General features: G+C 41.7%; 1 protein-coding gene across 1 annotated transcript; it reads left to right on the forward strand.

Annotated features, from left to right (window-relative positions):
* The first annotated feature begins 7,085 nt into the window (after positions 1-7,085).
* LOC143415635 (Fc receptor-like A) lies at positions 7,086-9,322 on the forward strand. The gene is made up of 5 exons (XM_076880950.1): positions 7,086-7,152; positions 7,398-7,670; positions 7,750-7,995; positions 8,082-8,249; positions 9,261-9,322. Exons 2-5 carry the CDS (start codon positions 7,649-7,651, stop codon positions 9,320-9,322), a joined length of 498 nt encoding a protein of 165 aa, XP_076737065.1. The 5' UTR covers positions 7,086-7,152; positions 7,398-7,648.
* Positions 9,323-15,240: the final 5,918 nt, after the last annotated feature.

The raw sequence follows: 15,240 nt of genomic DNA on the forward strand, positions 1-15,240 counted from the left end.
CCATGTTTTATTAGGTCAGAGTACAAAGAGATGACTTAGATCTGTTAAGGTTTCTGTGGTGGCCAGACGGAGATCATAGTCAGGATCTGGTGGAATATAGAATGAAAGTACATCTCTTCGGAGCTACTTCATCCCCAAGTTGTGCGAATTTTGCCTTGAGGAAATGTGCAGAGGACAACAGAGATCATTTCAGACTAGAGGTTGTCAACAATGTTTTACATAGCTTCTATGTGGATGATTGCCTTATCTCTGTTGGTTCTGAAGAGGAGGCAGTGAGGCTCTATCAGGAACTTGTTGCTCTTTGTGCTAAAGGAGGCTTTAAGCTCACAAAGTGGGTTAGCAACAGAAGAGCAGTGCTTGCTGCCATACCTCAGCAGGAGCGATCCAAGGAGATGAAGGATCTGGATTTGGATAGTGATGTGTTACCGGTAGAGAGAGTACTGGGTGTACAGTGGTGTATCCAATCAGATGCATTTAAGTTTAAGATCACACTGAAAACCAAACCTCCCACAAGGAGAGGGATATTGTCCCTTGTGAGCTCGATCTACGATCCATTAGGGTTTTTGGCACCTGTGGTGCTGCCTGCTAAGTTGATCTTTCAGAAACTGTGCAGAAGTCATTGGGGTTGGGATGATGTGTTGCCAGTTACTGTTGAACAAGAATGGACAGTATGGCTAAATGATCTTTGCCTTCTTGCAGATTTTAAGGTCGACCGGTGCCTTAAACCTTCTGATTTTGGAGACGTTGCTTCTGCTCAGTTACATCACTTCGCAGATGCAAGCGAGGAGGGTTATGGCACAGTCACTTATCTGCTGTTGCGCAGTACCCAGAATCAAGTGCATTGTGCGTTTATAATGGGTAAAGCAAGAGTGGCTCCATTGAAACAAACTTCCATTCCTCGCATGGAATTGACAGCTGCCTTAGTTGCGAGTAGAATGGATAAGATGTGGAAAAAAGAGCTGCAAATGCATTTGCAGGAGTCAGTATTCTGGACTGATAGTACCTCGGTGTTAAGGTATATCAGCAATGAAACCTCAAGGTTTAAAGTGTTTGTAGCAAACCGGGTGACGTTGAAAGAGGCAGTGGAAGGATGGAATCAGGCACAGATTCAGGAGATGCTGCTGCAAAAGGGCATAAAATAGATTTTTAATCCTCCTGCTGGTTCCCATCATGGCGGTGTTTGGGAACGTCTCATAAGGTCTGTTAGGAAGGTGTTAAATTCCATTTTGAAAGTGCATAATTTGGACGAAGAAGGCCTTTGTACAGTTCTTTGTGAGGCAGAGGCTATTGTGAACAGTAGACCAATAACTAAAGCCTCTACTGATCCTAATGATTTGGAGGCCTTGACTCCTAACCATCTGTTGTTGCTTAAGACCAAGCCATTGATACCACCAGGAGTGTTTCAGAAGGGGGACGTGTATGGACGACGTCGATGGAGGCAAGTACAGTACATGTCTGACCTGTTCTGGAAGCGCTGGGTCAAGGAGTACCTGCCCCAGCTTCAAGAGCGTCAGAAGTGGCAGAGAATCGGACGGAACTTCATTCCGGGGGATGTGGTTATCGTTGTCGATGATTCTGCGCCTCGTAACTCTTGGGTGACTGGAAGGATTGTGGAAGCAATTTCTGACAGTAAAGGACTTGTACGTCGGGTTCGTGTTAAGACAAAGACTGGTTGTTTGGACAGGCCAATCACTAAAGTGTGTCTTCTACAGGAAACAGAAGAGTCATGAAAATTGACTTTTTTCAAATATCTATTTGCATTAATGTATATTTATTTATTTGGAATTGAAATTGTATCTTGGAATGTTTGATAAAAGATTGATTATGTTTATCAGTATGTCTCCTACATGGTAAGTATGATGTAATTATTGCTCTAAAATAATTAGGGGCCGGTATGTAGGAGCCATATGAGTTGTTTCCGTCTGACTAAGTGGGTTAGTTTAAATAGACTCACTGTATTGGTGCATGGGTGTGGGGCGTGTCTCATGGGTGTGGTATAAGGTAAATGTGGTTGCACTCACTTGTACACAGCACCTGATGTGATGAGCAGAAGGTAGGGTGAGCACGAGGCAAAAACTTTCTGTTGACCGCAACATATCGCAACATATCGCAACCTATCGCAACATATCGCAACATACCGCAATTTGAATGATTTAATATTCTGTGCGTGTGTTTGACAGTTGATCCCATGTGCTGATTTATAGAATTGTTGCGCGTCATCAGGTGTCCTCATGTTTAGCCTGCCGCGGCCATTGGTTGGAGTAGCCGCAACATAGGCTGTGACCCGACCTTTCACAGTACACACAACTAGCACTAACAGTCCTTTCATTTGAGTTAGTTGCTAGCACCTTTGCTCCATTGCCTCTGTTCCTTGTTGTTTTTGCCCCTTCAGTTTCTCTTGGCTTCAGAGCAAAGAGAGATGGTATGGTATTACAGGCAATTTTGGCTTCCCGTGAGATGAAATCTACAAATTGGCTGAAGCTTGGAAAGGTGTGAGTCTCTTCTTGCACTTCTGTAACCTTTCTGTTCCACCTTGAAGTAAGCCAATCTGGAAGTTTTGCGAGCATTTTTTGGTTTTCATTGCAGTCATTGAGCACTTCAAGCACTTCACTTCATTTGTGACATGGCTGTCTTACAGCAGCAAAGGAAGTCCGCAAATGCTTGAAGTTCCATACATTCCAAAAAAAAAAAAAAAAAAAAAAAAGAAGTTCCATACTGCCTTTAGAGCTTATCTTAGGCCATGCGTCAAGTTTGTCTCTGAAGGCCTTTGCTACGAGGAAGGGATTGCCATACCTCTCTTCGAGAACTGTCCATGCTGCATAGTATGCAGACTCTATGCCAAGCGGGAAGTAGCCTTCTATTGCCTTCCTTGCAGGTCCACTTACATATTTCCTCAGATAATAAGTCTTCTCTTCAGTTGGTATATTTTTCCTGTCAATCAGAGTCTGAAAGGAAATTTTCCAATCATTATATCTGATAGGGTCGCCACTGAATATTGTTGGCTCTGGTACCGGAAGACGACTTGCATTAAGAGACACTGCAAATGCTTTGACCAGATCTTCTGTGTTCACCTCTCGGTGCGGTGTCACATTTCGTGGCGAGAAACACCGTTTCATATGCTGGTCATTGTTTTCAGACTTGACTTCATTTTTCTTATCAGATATGTGGTGAAGTAGGTTGTATATTTCTTCATCTGAACATTCACTTTGTTCATACACCCGCTGTCGAGCCTTTGCTGCATTCAGCTTTTTTACAGTCTCAAGTCACTCTACTTCTCTGCGCTTAGCTTCTAGAGCCTTTTGTCTTTGTGCTATTTCTGCTTCTTGCCTTTCAATTTCCTTCATATGGATTTCTTGTTCAAGCAGAACTTGGAGAGCAGCCTCATTTGCTGCAACTTCAGCAGCTGCATCTTGTCTTTTAGCCGAGAGCCGGCTGGAGTGTCTAGAGGAAACCCTCGCATGAGAAGAGAGCTTAGTGTGGTGTGACTTAACACTCATCCTGTCTGAGGCTTCTAACTTAGGCATAGACTCAGTCTCCTTCCATTTTTCATCCCTTTGACTTTTCACATCTGAGGCCACGGATTTAGATGAAGACTCAGTGTCCTTCCAAAGTTCTTCATCTCTTTGAACCTCCGCACTACTTGGGCTTGGACACTTTCTTACAGATTCGATAATTGTCTTTGTTATGGCTTCACACGTATCCATCCTTCGTCTTGTGTCACTATCTGGAGATTCAATACGTCTCAAGTCATCATAGGCTGCATTCACATCCTTAGAATCACTCAAAACCTTGGAAACATGTTCTTGTAGCAGATCCGTTGAGCACTGACCATCTATAGCTCCTTTGGCATCCTTAATGACAACCTTCCACTTCTCATAGCGCACACTGAAACGATGTGCAGCCCTCTTTATGTGCTCACCGTACAGTTCTTTGCCCTTTTTCGTCAATGTACGGACTCGTTGGCTCTGTCGTGCTCTTTGTGAGGTAGTAGAAACATTATCAGCTGTGCCTTCAACTGCTTGTAGTTGCTCATCTGCAGAAAGTTGTTCCACATCACCCTTTTCACTGACTTCTGGATTAGCCTCAAACTCTGCCATTGTTGGAGGGGTTTGGGTTTTTTGTGTATCTTACTTAGCCTTAATGTAAAGGTGCAGCAGCAGTTTAAATTTGATTTGGTAGTTGAGGAGCAAATTAATATTAATCTACGTTTAGTGTTACAACTTTAAAGCACAGTAATTACTATTACTCCTTAAACATCACTTAACGTGTATACTTAAGTCACATTACATATCTTGTCCAAGCCAGTAATACTGTTTCTTACAGCAACTGCTGAAGCCCACCATATGCACAATGCACAGGTTACTCATCACAACATTAACTTAACACTGTATGAATATCAGTCACTTAAACAGCAGAAATGTAAACAATGAGAAAGAAAGAAAAAAGAAGAAATATTCCAGTCCTTTGTTCATTTATAAAAGGAAACTTATCTTAATTATTTTTACAGTCCTTTTCCTTTTTATTTCTCTTTCTTATGGTTACTTATATTGAGTCCTTTAACTGAGGCAACACTTATTTTCGGAGCACCTGACTTTCCTGCGGGGCTGCGTCCTTCATCTACCCGTGCAGAGCGGAGTTCTCACTGTAGCACCCTCAAGGATTGATGTACGCACGATGTAGTTATAAAACGGGGTTTATTCTGGTCTTGGCAACCCGTGAGAACTGCTCACGGACAAAACAATAAAACAAAAACATCACATCAAAATGCGCTCTTGTATGTAGTGTCAATCAATCAAAAATCCTTAATTACAGAAAATAAACATTTAAAATACACAAACCTCATGAGCTGACATCCAGGAGGTGCTAAATAGTCCTTTATTGCCTTATTGCCTTATCTTCCATCTTCTTTGTCAATTATTTCCACTCTTTAAACGATATTTTCTCCATGTGTGGAGCTACCTGTGAGCTGCAGCATGCAGACACCATGTGCGCTAGCAAAAGAAAAGTGGCTGGGTGGAGACCCAAACAGCAATGCTGTACCCTACACAGTTCACCACCAGAAGGCGCAAAGGAACAAAATCCAGACATACAGCTTAACAAGTATCAAATGCAACAAAAATCAAATGCAAAAGAAAACATTTAGGGATAGACATGTCAGTCAACTGGCGAGGACTGCGCACCATGACAGAACAGTTACCTGTTCTGTTATGGTGCGCAGTGAGGATTGAGTAAAAATAAATCAAATCAAAAAATCATAATGGAAAGCCAAAACAAAAACATAAAACATAAAACAAAAACGTTTTTAACTCCTTTTTAACATTGTCATCAGAAATGATACAAAAAACCAAGTAGTTTACAGAGTCCTCCTTTCTCCATGGTTTGGGCTTTTCAGCTGTGGCCACACCTCTTTCAGACTCTTCTATATTTATACCCCAAAAGTTGCCTTTTAAAGTTAAACCTGGAGGTTTGCAGCTCACAATATGACTTCAAAGTTCAACTGGATCTAAATTGAGTCAGGCTACCTTTACAAGTACACAACATAACATAGACATGGCAGTGTGTGTGCATGCTCAATCATCCAGATAAGTAAATCCCAAAAGGTTGATTCTGTCCAACATATTTGTTTTTAATATGAGTTTAGAAGAGTTTGACAAAGAAAACCCAACAGATGTTTCAGAAGACATTTTTCCTTGTATATTAAGGCTCGTGTACTTGTGCAAACATCAAAGAGCATCAAACTCAGTTGTGTTGAAACCTCAATTTGATGATCTGCTTGTATCCATGTTAGTGTTTAAAGTCCAACATCTCCCTCTAGTGGCCATATATAAACATGAGTGAGGATGGTGTTAATGTAAAATGTGAATCATAGTGTTCCAGTCAGTCATCAGTGTGTCTCTGCACAGCTGTAATTAAAATGTGCTCAGAGGGCCTCAGTGTCTGAATGGTTCCAGTTCAGCTCCATAACAGCAGCGTCCCTGGTTTGATTCCTGTGTTTCAGCTCATATCTGCCTCTCTCACTGAGGGGGACGTCCACTACATGGACATGGATTTGTTCATCAACCAAACTACAGATCACTGAGAGCAGAGGACATAGAACTTGTTTCTGAAATTTCTTTCCATCTTTGTGTTTATATCTTGCATTTTTATAAAAATTTAGTTACCCACTGTGTTTGAACCAATAGAAAGCTGGTGCTCAGAGGAAGAGGGCGGGCTTTACTTGGTGTCAGTGAGAGAAATGAAAAAAAGCTCAAATGAGTGAGAAGGACGATGAAGGAAACATCTGTGCTGTGTCTGCTCTGTAAGTAGAATCTCTGTGTTTGTTTGAATTCTTGTACTTTGACTGTCTGCTCTCCTGATAACTGATGATGGAGGAGAAGACATGAAAAACAAATCAGGCTGAATTCAAGTTCAAAACACCACGAGGACCAACTGCAGGTCTGAACTGACTCTTTATCTTTGCTCAGGAGTCGAGGAAACACAGCAGGCAGTGAAAAAATCAAATCATTCACTCAATATATCAACACAGCTGCACAGTGGACACATGACTTCACTGGGTTAATTGAATGCAGTGGGAAATTTCTATATAATCACAGTGTAGTCAGTGCAAATAGATGTAAATCATTAAAATAACTCTAGAAGCTCAATTTCAAATAAAACTTGTGAAGAAGAGTCTAAAGTTTGTGGCCACTTTAACGTCAGTACAGTCTTTGCAGAAAAGTGTTGATGTGGTGAGAAGTGTTAAAAAATATAAAATAGAGTCATTTACAATTTATATCTACAGCAGAAATGTCACAGAGGTGGTGGTTAGTGTATGTGTAGGTTTCCTCCCACAGTCCAAAGACTTAGGTTAGGTTAACTTCTGATTAGTGTTTTTGTAATATTACCGGCCACTCAAATGCTTCAGACTTCAAGTCACCAGCTGGTCCCTTCTTTCCCTAATGGCTCAATGATTAGGAGAATATATAGACTGTTTTTCCATTTTTTATTGAAGCATGTTGCATCAAATTGAGAATCAGCAGATAAATCAGAGAGATGAGTTTGTGTGTTTGTCAGCTGTTTGTGTGGAGTTGTTCTTTATGTTCACCTCAAATCAACCTGAGTGTCATTTCTCTTTAGTTCTGATCTCACTGCTGAGCTGCTCAACAAACCAAGGTCAGTAACCTTCTTCGGTCACAGTTTAAATGATTAATGCTCACTGATATGACCTGATTGGGTTCATGTTTCACAATGAATCTCAGATGTAAAAGTGCATCCTGCTAATGTTTTAATCAGATTCAACACTTTCATGTTTACAGAATCAATATCAGATGTAAAGCTGATGAAATTAAAAAAAAAATCACATCACTGGTTGGACAAAAGTCTAACAGATCATAATTCTTTCATTTTAACCCTCACAGCTCGTCTGACTGTGAGTCCCAGCAGCTCTCAGTTCTTTAAAGGAGACTTTGTGTCTCTGAGCTGTGAGGAGGACGACAGCTCTGCTGGATGGACTCTGAGGAGAAATGCAACCAACCTGCAGAGGACCCAGTGTGGAGCAGAATGGGGAAAACCGACAAATTCAGCTAATTCTTCTTGTAGTATCAGCTACATTCTCACATCTGACAGTGGAGTTTACTGGTGTGAGTCCAGAGAGGGTCCCATCAGTAACATGGTTAACCTGACAGTCACTGGTAAGCTGAGTGTGTGGAGTTAGTGTTGATGAAGCTGTGTGTAAATGGATGAAATGCTGTAGTTTGTCTCTGTGTTGAGGTGGATCAGTGATCCTGCAGAGTCCTGTCCTCCCTGTGATGGAGGGAGATGACGTCACTCTGCTCTGTAAAACAAAGACCCCTCCCTCCAACCTCCCAGCTGCTTTCTATAAAGATGGCTCCCTCATCAGGAAGCAGCCTACAGGTCACATGACCATCCAGCATGTTTCCAGGTCTGATGAAGGCCTCTACAAGTGTGACATCAGCGGTCATGGAGAGTCTCCATCCAGCTGGATCACTGTCACAGGTGACACACTCACCTGTCTGTGTTTCTGCAGCTTTCAACATTCACAATGTGACGACAACTTAATGACTGTGTTTGCTTTATTTTAGGGGAACACACCACCACACCTCCACCTACATCCACACCTCCACCTCTAACCTCTAACCCTGGTTCTTATCTTGTCCCTGTGTTGTCATGTGTTGGATCAGTCTGTGTTGTGGTTCTACTGGTGTTACTGGTTCTTCTGGTGAAACGATGTGTTCACAGGAAACCTGAAGGTGAGACTCGGAATTCTGAAATTTACAATTGGGGTTTTTGTTTGCTGAGTAATCTACACTTTTAATTTTGATTACATGTCTTTGATGGTAGAGTTAAAAATGTACAGCAACATTTAACAGTGAAAAACAGCCTTTCAAACAGAGGAAATATTTTTGTAGTTTTATAAACTGTGATTTGCACTGATTGCTGGTTGATGCTTGCCTCAGTGTCGGTCATCTTGTAAGCTTGTAAGCAGGTAGATGTAGGTGTATACGTGGCCCTACTGGGAATTATTCACTGGTAGTAAAACAATGCACAATACCAGATGCACTGGACTTTTTGTTTGGTTGCCACACTCCAACTACCCCACCCATTCTGCCAGTGAGGCGTATTAATTTGCTTTCCAGTCCAGCAGGTGGTTCATCACTGAAAGCACATATAAGGAATCCTATGAAATTCCAAACACAACAAAATAAAAATTTGAAAACTTTCTAACAGCTGCCCTCAAATGTATAAAGTACATTTGAATATTTGAAATGCTCTCAGGTTTGAGTTCAGTCTCTGGTTAACAACCTGTGGCAGTAATCCACCTGGCTACCCCATTAGCAAATGGCTGGGGGTCCCTGGATCAAGATAAGAAACGCTGGAGGATACATAGCTTGATGGCTTTGAATTTAGCATGCCCTCCAGTTCAATCAACAGATTCCTAAGAACATCTTCAGCCACAGGTTGGATACCAACAGTTACATAGAGCATTGTCTTAATAGAGTAACTTTCCCTTCCCACAAACCACCAAAGTGTGGGGCACTAGGTGTGTTAAATTTAAAGTAAATCTTCTGTTTGGTAAGGATCTGTTGCAAACTGGCAGATCACTCAGTAATTGCTTTCTGTAGCTCCCTTTTAGCTTCCCAAAAGTTAGTGCCTCAATCTGAGATAATCTCTGTGGGTTTTCCTTTGTGAGCAATAAATGTTCTTTCATCATTGTTGTTTCTGGCTGAATTAACATACCTCCATGCATATGGGTCTGTCAGGTCTTGATCTTCATCTAGCTGTGCCCCTGTCACAGCAGTGCAAAGCTCCAGGCAAGGGATAGATGACTTTATTTTGGCCATAGACAGTTTTTAGGGATGCAACTGACTCATAGGCCTCTTAGAAGCATCACATTAGGCATGACTGGCTAATGAAAAGGGGAGTTTATCAACAGAGGGTTCCATTGACAATCACTACCGAGTTCAATCACATTCTTGCCAGGAAGACTCATTTTACAAGAGTCAGCCTGTATGCAGTGCTTCCTGCTACCACTATACATTATTAGTCCTTCAAGCTGGAGGTCGTATCTTTTCCTAGAATCCGAAGAAGCTTTTCAATATGCAGGCGATCTTCTCTCAGGCAGAAGCACTCAGCCAAATACACCCACGTGCCTGTCAGGATTGATATTTTTTTATATTGTTGTTTATGCTTAGAAATATGTAATCATTTGTATGTGGATAAAATATCTTATCCTTATTAGGTCTGATAAGATTCTGTGTGCACTTGTGTACCATGAGATGGGAGGAAGCAGCCTCGACGTTATAATTTCCATTACAGCTTTAGAAACCAGATTGTCCTGTTCTATTAAAGAGTAAGACTTTGCATCTTTAAGTGGTCATTTGAGATACGACCTGTTGCAAGTTCCTGTCTTTATAGTTTAGCAAGACACTCACTTCTCACTTGTCATGCCAAAATATGATGTATTTTGTCATGACAAACTAACGTGTGTCATGCTGGACCCTGGACCAAACTCATCACAGAGATATTGCCAGCTGCATGAGCTAGCTTTCATGACGATTGGTGATGAGATAGATTTATCAGACATTTGATGGGGAGATACTGGAGTATTTGCTTTATGAATCAGGCCTCTCGTTGTGATGCTCAATACTCTTGAGCCAGACAGTGAAGCTATAAGGTAACTTCTGAGGAAGTTGGCAGGTAAGATGAGGTTTTCCAGACAGATAGGCCACCGACATGGAAGAATGTACATCTTCTTTGACCTATCAGAATGGTCAAACATGCACTAACATGAGTATAAACCCTCATGTTAGTGCGAAGAACTACTCATGAACAGGAAAAGACTGAAACAAGGTCATGGATGAGATCGGAAACTATCACCTCCTGCCAGTACTATTTATTTATTTTTCAGGGTTAAACTTTATGCTTCTCACTTTTAATAGACTTTTTTTGTTTTACTTCTTTTGTCCAGAATGTGTAAACGTTATCATCTTAATCCAGTGTAGTTTTTTGTCATGTGTTTAATGTTGCTCATTGTGTGTTCGACTGTGTTTGTGGTCTGTGGTTAACAGAAGCTAACAGCTCTGCAGTCGTCCAACATCCTGTCTCAGATTTTTGAAAAAGTTGCAGGTGTGAAACCACAGTTAAACTCAATTCTATTTATCTAAGTGTCTCTATTTAAATTCCAAATGCAACTTTTAAAAACTTAACTTTTATATAGTTTGTGAGTTTCTGATATGTTGATCCAATGCAAGCATCATTGTGAAAAGTAGTCATGTTTTCTATGTAAATGCTATTGTCCGCTACTAATGATCAAAATGCTTTTTGTGTAGACATTTCTGTAACAACAGAGCTGTCTTTACAATCAGCTCTGCTATCAACTGTATGACCTACAGTGATGTCTTCCTTATTTGTTTTATTCTGTAGAGAGTGCTGTAATCCACTCAGCAGTCAGAACAGAAGATGTCACTTATGGACAAATCATCATCAAAAAGAAGCAAAAAAGTTCAAATATGAGAGGTAAAGCTGCTTTTCTTCCAAAATGCCCTTTCTTTACAGACATGATCCTTTACAGACAACTGCCATACCATAATTTATTTATATAGCACTTTAAAAACAATACAAGGTCAACAAAACTGCTGTACAGCAGACATATAAGAAGTACAATAGGAACAATAAACACAATAAAAAATAACAACAAAGTAACAGTATCAGTTACCCATTGGTTCAAAAGCCAGTGAATAAAAATGTTTTTAACCTAGATTTAACGACCACCACTGAAGTAGATTGCCTGAAGTGAAGAGGAAGATCATTCCAAAGCTTCACGGCTATAGTTTAAAATGCTCACTCTTCATTTAGATTTAGGCACTGACAGTGACAGCTGCTCAGCTGACTAGAGTGAGGCCAGGCCCTATTAAAAGAGAGTTGCATTAATTCAAGCATGAGGTTATCAAAGCATGGATGATAGTGTCCCGACTGGAAAGGTTTAACCTTTGACAGACGTCTGAGGTGACTGAATGAAGATTTCACCACCCCATTTAGGCTACATCTACACTAATCCTGATACATTTGGAAATGGATATTAAAATTGATATTAAGCTTTAACAGGGCTGTCAAAATTGAGAGCAAACAAAACAACTGCTGTATAATGCCCTCCTATATCTCAGTTTAATCGGTCACATGACTGCATGATATGACTAAAATGAACCATTTTTTTACGAAAGCCTGTGGTTACACTGTCCACACTGTGACGTGAAAATAGTGTTTTCAAATGTATCCACTTGGAGAGCATTTTCAAAAAGCCTTGACCGAAAACGTTGTCTCAGTGTGGATGGAGGGCCAAGATAAACAAAACAAAAAACTGTTCTTATCAGTCTTTACTACCATCTTCTGCAGAGATGTGCAGCTTGTCATTTTCATCGCCTTTCACAATTCCTACATTCTTTTCATTGTACTAACATCTGGGTTAGTAGGTCTATTAATTATATTTACTATGTATGTAGCATGCTGACATTTCCCAATAAGCATGAGGCTGATGGGAATACTATGATATCTATTGGTAATTAGAGTTCACTGGTTGCTTTTAAAAAGTCATCAGAATTTGAGAAATTATAGACTAAAACAGAAGAAGAATATTATCCCTTGATGGTTATTGTACATGTACAATAAAATTATTGGTGTGCCACAAAAACTGTGCAGGAATAAAATATAAGAATTAAGACAGCAGGAATAAATAATAAACAGGACAAATATACACAATTAAGAGAAAAATATACCAAAACAAGAGAAAGGTGCACAACAGAAAAGGAAGATGGCCCCAACTGACCACGTGCTCAGTGAATACCTCAGGCAGCAGAAACCCAAGAAAGAGGAGGGAGACGAGGAACCATCATGGAAGGACAGGCCCCTGCACGGTATGTACCACCGGCAGATAGAGGAGGTGGCTGATATCCAGAAATCCTACCAGTGACTGGACTGAAAGACAGCACAGAGGCACTAATCATGGTAGCACAGCTGGGGTCTATCACACCAGGCAAGACCCCAGGTGCAGGCTGTGTAAAGACACCACTGGAACAATCCAGCATATAACAGCAGGGGTGCAAGATGCTAGCAGGCAAGGCATACATGGAACGCCATAACCAAGTGGCCGGCATAGTGTACAGGAACATCTGTGCCGAGTATAACCTGGAAGTCCCGAGGTCAAAATGGGAGATGCCCCCAAGGGTGGTGGAGAATGACCGAGCTAAGATCCTGTGATACAGATTCCAGATACAGACGGACAAAAGGGTGGTGGCTAACCAACCGGACATAGTGGTGGTAGACAAACAGAAGAAGACGGCCGTAGTGATCGATGTAGCGGTTCCGAATGACAGCAATATCAGGAAGAAGGAACACGAGAAGCTGAAGAAATACCAAGGGCTCAGAGAAGAGCTCGAGAGGATGTGGAGGGTGAAGGTGACGGTGGTCCCCGTGGTAATCAGAGCACCAGGTACAGTGACTCCCAAGCTAGGCGAGTGGCTCCAGCAGATCCCGGGAACAACAGCGGAGATCTCTGTCCACATGTGTGTGTGTGTGTGTGTGTGTGTGTGAGTGATTTGTTTGATTGATTCTACTTTTTCAAAATTCTGTATTGAGTGCTTGTGCCAGAATGATGCCGATTGATCAAACTGATTACAGCATGTCATAATGATCATGACGGATCATGTTCACCAATTGGGTGGCTGTAGCTCAGGTGGCAGAGCAGGTCAGCCACTAATCAGAAGGTCAGTGGTTCGATCCCAGGCTGCCTCCTGGCTGCATGCCAAATATCCTTGGGCAAGATACTAACCCCATGTTTGCCTACTGGAGGTGGTCAGAGGGCCCGGTGGCGCCAGTGTCCGGCAGCCTCGCCTCTGTCAGTGCGCCCCAGGGCAGCTGTGGCTACAATGTAGCTTGCCATCGCCGATGTGTGTGTGAATGGGTGAATGACTGAATGTAGTGTAAAGCGCTTTGGGGTCCTATGGACTAGAAAAGCGCTATACAAATGCAGGCCATTTACCATCAATTCAACCTTCAGTGATGTTCTATGAGGAACAGCATATCTCAGACTGGTTTAAATTTGGCAGATCTACAGGTCTGTGGACCACATTTGGCCATAACTAATTGTGTAGTCTCAGCCTCAGGTCCACCTTGCCTTGCCAAATGTGTTGTAATTTTTGACGATTGCCATAACTGAGTGTTAAATCTCACAGCATTGTTTATTGGGATTTAGCAAACAAGTTGTAAACAGAAATAATTAGTTGGGATTAGGAGATGTCTAAGCAAACAAAATAATCAAACTTAACCTACTTTAATACAATGAATTTTTTGACTTCTTTCTGCACATGAAACCCCCAAAGCAACTTCCTGTTGTTGATACCAGTTAACTGTAGACTGAGGGTGATGAGACCTCTTACCACAGTGTGTCCTGGTTTGGCTAACAGAAGTGTTCATGTTGTGAGAACAACATGTGTTGTGCTCTGTGGTGAAGCGTCTCAGTCTGCATTAGAAGAAGATGGCAGCTTTGTGGTCGTCTGCCTCCCATGTTCACAGAAACACCCACCAGCTCTTTCAGGTCAAACGTTTTTCAGCAGAGGTGGTAAGAAGTGGAAAAAGACTGAAAACCCACATCTGTGTATAAAGGTTACTGCTTAATATCTGATTAAACCAAAATAAAAATGCCCTGCAAGAGCTATAGTGTAACAATAAAAAAATATACTACCAAAACGTTTTTTTCTTTTTCTGGATTTAGTGCTTTCAGTGGGAGAAACATTTCTTCCCTCATCCAAGTGACTTCTTCAGTCTCAGCTTCTGTCTCAGAGGTGTTATGACCCCCTCTGTTAGGGGACAGGGAGGGATAACATACATAAGCCCTCACACATAAAACTAAGTGAAATAAAGCTTTTATTGAAAAATTCAAACAGAAAACCGACACGGCCACGTTCTGCCGACCACTTGGCAAATAATCAGCACACAATTAACTAACACACATGTGAGTGAAAAACTAAAGCTAACCTCACATGCTGTAACACCACCAAACTCTACTCCAGTTAAGTTCAACCATAGACAGAGATTAACAAGCAAACTTGAAAACTATGAACAGAGTTTGGTGAGCAAAGTTCAAAGAGAGAGAGGCAAAAGGGACAAACTGCATGTTCAGTCCTAAGCAGCAGCCCCCAGAGTGAAGGATCTCCAGCCTTCTGTAGCCACAGGTGAGCACAATAAGCCACTCATTGCTACACGTAGGACCACAGGATCCCCAGGCAGCCAACCATCTATGTGGGTTGACAAATTTCAATCTGCATACAGGAGGGCTGGCACGGGTCTCCAGCTAGCCAATTGTCAGTGAGTCCTGGCACTCTTAGATTTGCTCGAAGAGAAAAAGGCTTTCTCACTTTCTCCGAGGCTAAGGGCCGTAGCAGCAGGTTTCAATCGTATAAACAGTACATTTGCAAAATGATTGAAGCTTGCCAAATGAATGAACAATGAGCTGGGAGGTCAGTTCTTTGATAATTAAATGGCCTGTATTTTTATAGCGCTTTACTAGTCCCTAAGGAGCCCAAAGCGCTTTACACATCCAGTCATCCACCCATTCACACACTGGTGACGGCAAGCTACATTGTAGCCACAGCCATCCTGGGGCCCACTGACAGAACACTGGCACCACCAGGCCCTCTGACCACCACCACCAGTAGGCAACGAGTGAAGTGTCTTGCCCAAGGACAC

This window comes from Maylandia zebra, unplaced genomic scaffold (assembly GCF_041146795.1).
Source record: "Maylandia zebra isolate NMK-2024a unplaced genomic scaffold, Mzebra_GT3a scaffold02, whole genome shotgun sequence".
In the NCBI taxonomy this organism is placed as follows: domain Eukaryota; kingdom Metazoa; phylum Chordata; class Actinopteri; order Cichliformes; family Cichlidae; genus Maylandia; species Maylandia zebra.

Coding starts and splice junctions, on each gene's coding strand:
- LOC143415635 (XM_076880950.1), top strand. CDS start 7,649: ATGGTTAACCTGACAGTCACTG. Junction 7,671..7,749: donor GGTTAACCTGACAGTCACTG/GTAAGCTGAGTG, acceptor CTCTGTGTTGAG/GTGGATCAGTGATCCTGCAG. Junction 8,250..9,260: donor TGTTCACAGGAAACCTGAAG/GTGAGACTCGGA, acceptor TGGGTCTGTCAG/GTCTTGATCTTCATCTAGCT.